This window comes from Cryptomeria japonica, chromosome 4 (assembly GCF_030272615.1).
Source record: "Cryptomeria japonica chromosome 4, Sugi_1.0, whole genome shotgun sequence".
Taxonomy (NCBI): Eukaryota; Viridiplantae; Streptophyta; class Pinopsida; order Cupressales; family Cupressaceae; genus Cryptomeria; species Cryptomeria japonica.
The window spans coordinates 7,092,648-7,095,305 of record NC_081408.1 but is presented as its reverse complement, the minus strand read 5'-3'; the positions used below and the strand labels follow the sequence as shown (position 1 = coordinate 7,095,305).

The window sequence follows — 2,658 nt, the reverse complement described above, 5'->3', positions numbered from 1 at the left end:
GCATCACACATCATACTGAATTAAATATAATATGTTATTACTTTGACTTTAGGAATTACTATTTTAACATGTTTTAAAAATAGTAGTTATATGCTTATTAAAATGACTATTATGATAAAATAAATTTTGAATAATAAACTTTGACTAATAAAGATATGAAAATAAAAAAATTGTAAAATTTTATTGATTATTTAACTCTCTAAGAAAGTAATTTACATTTAACTCTCTAAGAAAGTAATTTACACAAACAATCAGTTGAAAAAACTGAGAGTGCTAAATCTATATGCAAATTACAAATTAATGATAAACAGCTGTTTCAACTCGTGAATCAACAACCCTTTCAAAACACCCTGTTTCTGACAGTCGTATCAAATGAAGGTGGGCCCAATCGTATGGAATTTACATAGTTGACAGGGCTGTGAGCTGAGATGCCCGGTAATACAATCCCCACGCATCTGAATACCATTCCAAACCACCCTTCTTTGAAATCTTTTCCCTTTGTATGCCCAATTATAATGCTCTGTATAAGTTCCCATATTGCGTTTATGGAATTTGGAATGCAATATAAAGCTGAAAAATTTCTGTTGGGTTCTTCCTTCAGTGTCTGTCAAGGCATAAAAAGGAAAATTAGTTGGTCTGTAAATACAAACATAAGGAAAAAAGACAGACAAATGAATACCTAACAACCATATAATGATTCAAAGTTTCTTCTTCTCTAAGCTTTCTTAGTTTGCAGAAAGCATGTATATATATAGAGCGAGAGATACAGCGATTTGGGGAAATTAGAAAAACCACCTTCTGTTCGTAGCAGCTATTGTAGTAGATGCATTCTCCAAAATGCTTGAACCTAAAGTCTTTATTATCGAACGGCAACCTGGGAACCATGTCATTGCAGTACACTACTCTGAAGTATCTTGGCTTAGGTTGGTTGATGTTTTTATCCATATAATTTCCCATCTGTTCATCACCAACTCTTGGTTGCCCAAATGTATAAACTGCTAGCATCTTTTCCAGGAGCTTTTTCTGGTTATGCAGAAGAAGTATTGCAGGAAACAGTACTGCAAGAGCACCACCCAAACTGTGCCCTGTGACAATAAACTTGGCATCCTTGTGTTCTTCCAGCAATTTTTCCAGTGTATCTCTAATGGCATAGTAAGCCAGAGGCTTTTCATGGTCTTTTGAGAGATTATCTGGCCACCCATTGCTTGAATTGTGATTTAGATGAAATTGGGCAACTTGTTCGTCAGAACGATTTCCTAAGCCCATTGCTTCAAGAAATCCAAGATGAATTCTCCCAATTGGCTCCACTTTGTACAATGAGATGTCAAAATCAGTACTCCAATCGGTTGCATCGAATGTTTCTGTGCCTCTGAATGCAATCACCACCAGTTTTGCATTCACTGGCTTATCACAGAATATGAAGGCTTCAGTGGATTTCTTTTTCAAGAATTCTGCAGATCAATAAACCTCAATTTGTTCAATGAAAGACAAAAATATGTTAATAGTTCTATTGAAAAGATTTATTCTCATCAATGAGAGATTTAGAAGAGATAAATCTAAATGAACAAAGCAAGAAAAGGACCAATAGTCAACTCTTACGATTCCAGCAGTTGAAGAACTCCACGAAATGCATCTGCATTTAAGATTTCAAGGTAAAAATTTAGCCATATGGTCTGCACAGAGACCTACATCAATAATCATGGAATTAAAAAAAAGTAATAGTATGAAACACTTGGAATTTGGAAGTACCTTCCAACGTTTGGTGACCACATTCCTGATAACAGATTCATTTTCATATGCTATTTTGGAAGCCATCATAGAGATATCCGCGCAATATCTGCTTCCTGATTTGATAATCGTTTCGGTAGTATAGTCTAAATCTAGACGGCCATCCAAGTGTCCAGTGAAACTGATGAAGCTTTCTGAATCCCTCTTGGCCTTTATCACATGATCCCCTGATCAAACGAGTCCTTCAGAAACCAAAACGAAGGAAAGAAACAAAATAAAAAAACAAACAAACTATAGTTTACGATTATAACCATTGCAATAAGGAGATTCTAAACTGAATACACTGTAGACAAGCCATTCTAGAATAGAAAACAGCCTGTATTATAACAAAAGGAAAATATAAAACTAGATCTAAAATAAACCTGTTAGAGTCCTGGAGATTATTCCTGTGAATCCTCCATTGTTTGATAATAGATTCAAGATGAACTCAATGAAAGATCCAATCCTGGCCATGGGTTTAGCCACAGAATGTAAAATCTTAATTATAAGCATGGTAATCTGGATAATCCATGGATTTTGAGGAATGGAATCCTCGAGATATTCATTGAAGCCATTCTCATTCCCTGCGATGAAAAGAGAAAGGAGGATTCGTATGGTTCCTGCATTCTCCGGATGCAAAATGAGGTGTTCGTTAGGCATCTTGGTGGCTCTGAAAAACTTGGTATGAAATGGCTATTCAGGATTAGTTGGGTATATAATGTCCATAGTATTTGACTACTTCTCTCTTGGCGTGCAGTCGCCTTCGTTATTATGTTTTCTATAGTTAAAACGTTTGTTGACTAGCTATTTTTTCGAGGGTGGAGACAACGTGTTATCTGAAGTGAGTTCATTCCACGTCGATGTTCTGATTTCTTTTCGATTTCCACATAA

General features: G+C 35.5%; 1 protein-coding gene across 1 annotated transcript; it reads right to left on the bottom strand.

Annotated features, from left to right (window-relative positions):
• Positions 1–225: 225 nt before the first annotated feature.
• On the bottom strand, positions 226–2,427 carry LOC131050008 (triacylglycerol lipase OBL1-like). The gene is made up of 5 exons (XM_057984134.1): positions 2,151–2,427; positions 1,750–1,955; positions 1,600–1,633; positions 796–1,451; positions 226–604 (listed from the first exon to the last, which is right to left on the bottom strand). Exons 1-5 carry the CDS (start codon positions 2,425–2,427, stop codon positions 341–343), a joined length of 1,437 nt encoding a protein of 478 aa, XP_057840117.1. The 3' UTR covers positions 226–340.
• Between the last annotated feature and the right edge of the window lie 231 nt (positions 2,428–2,658).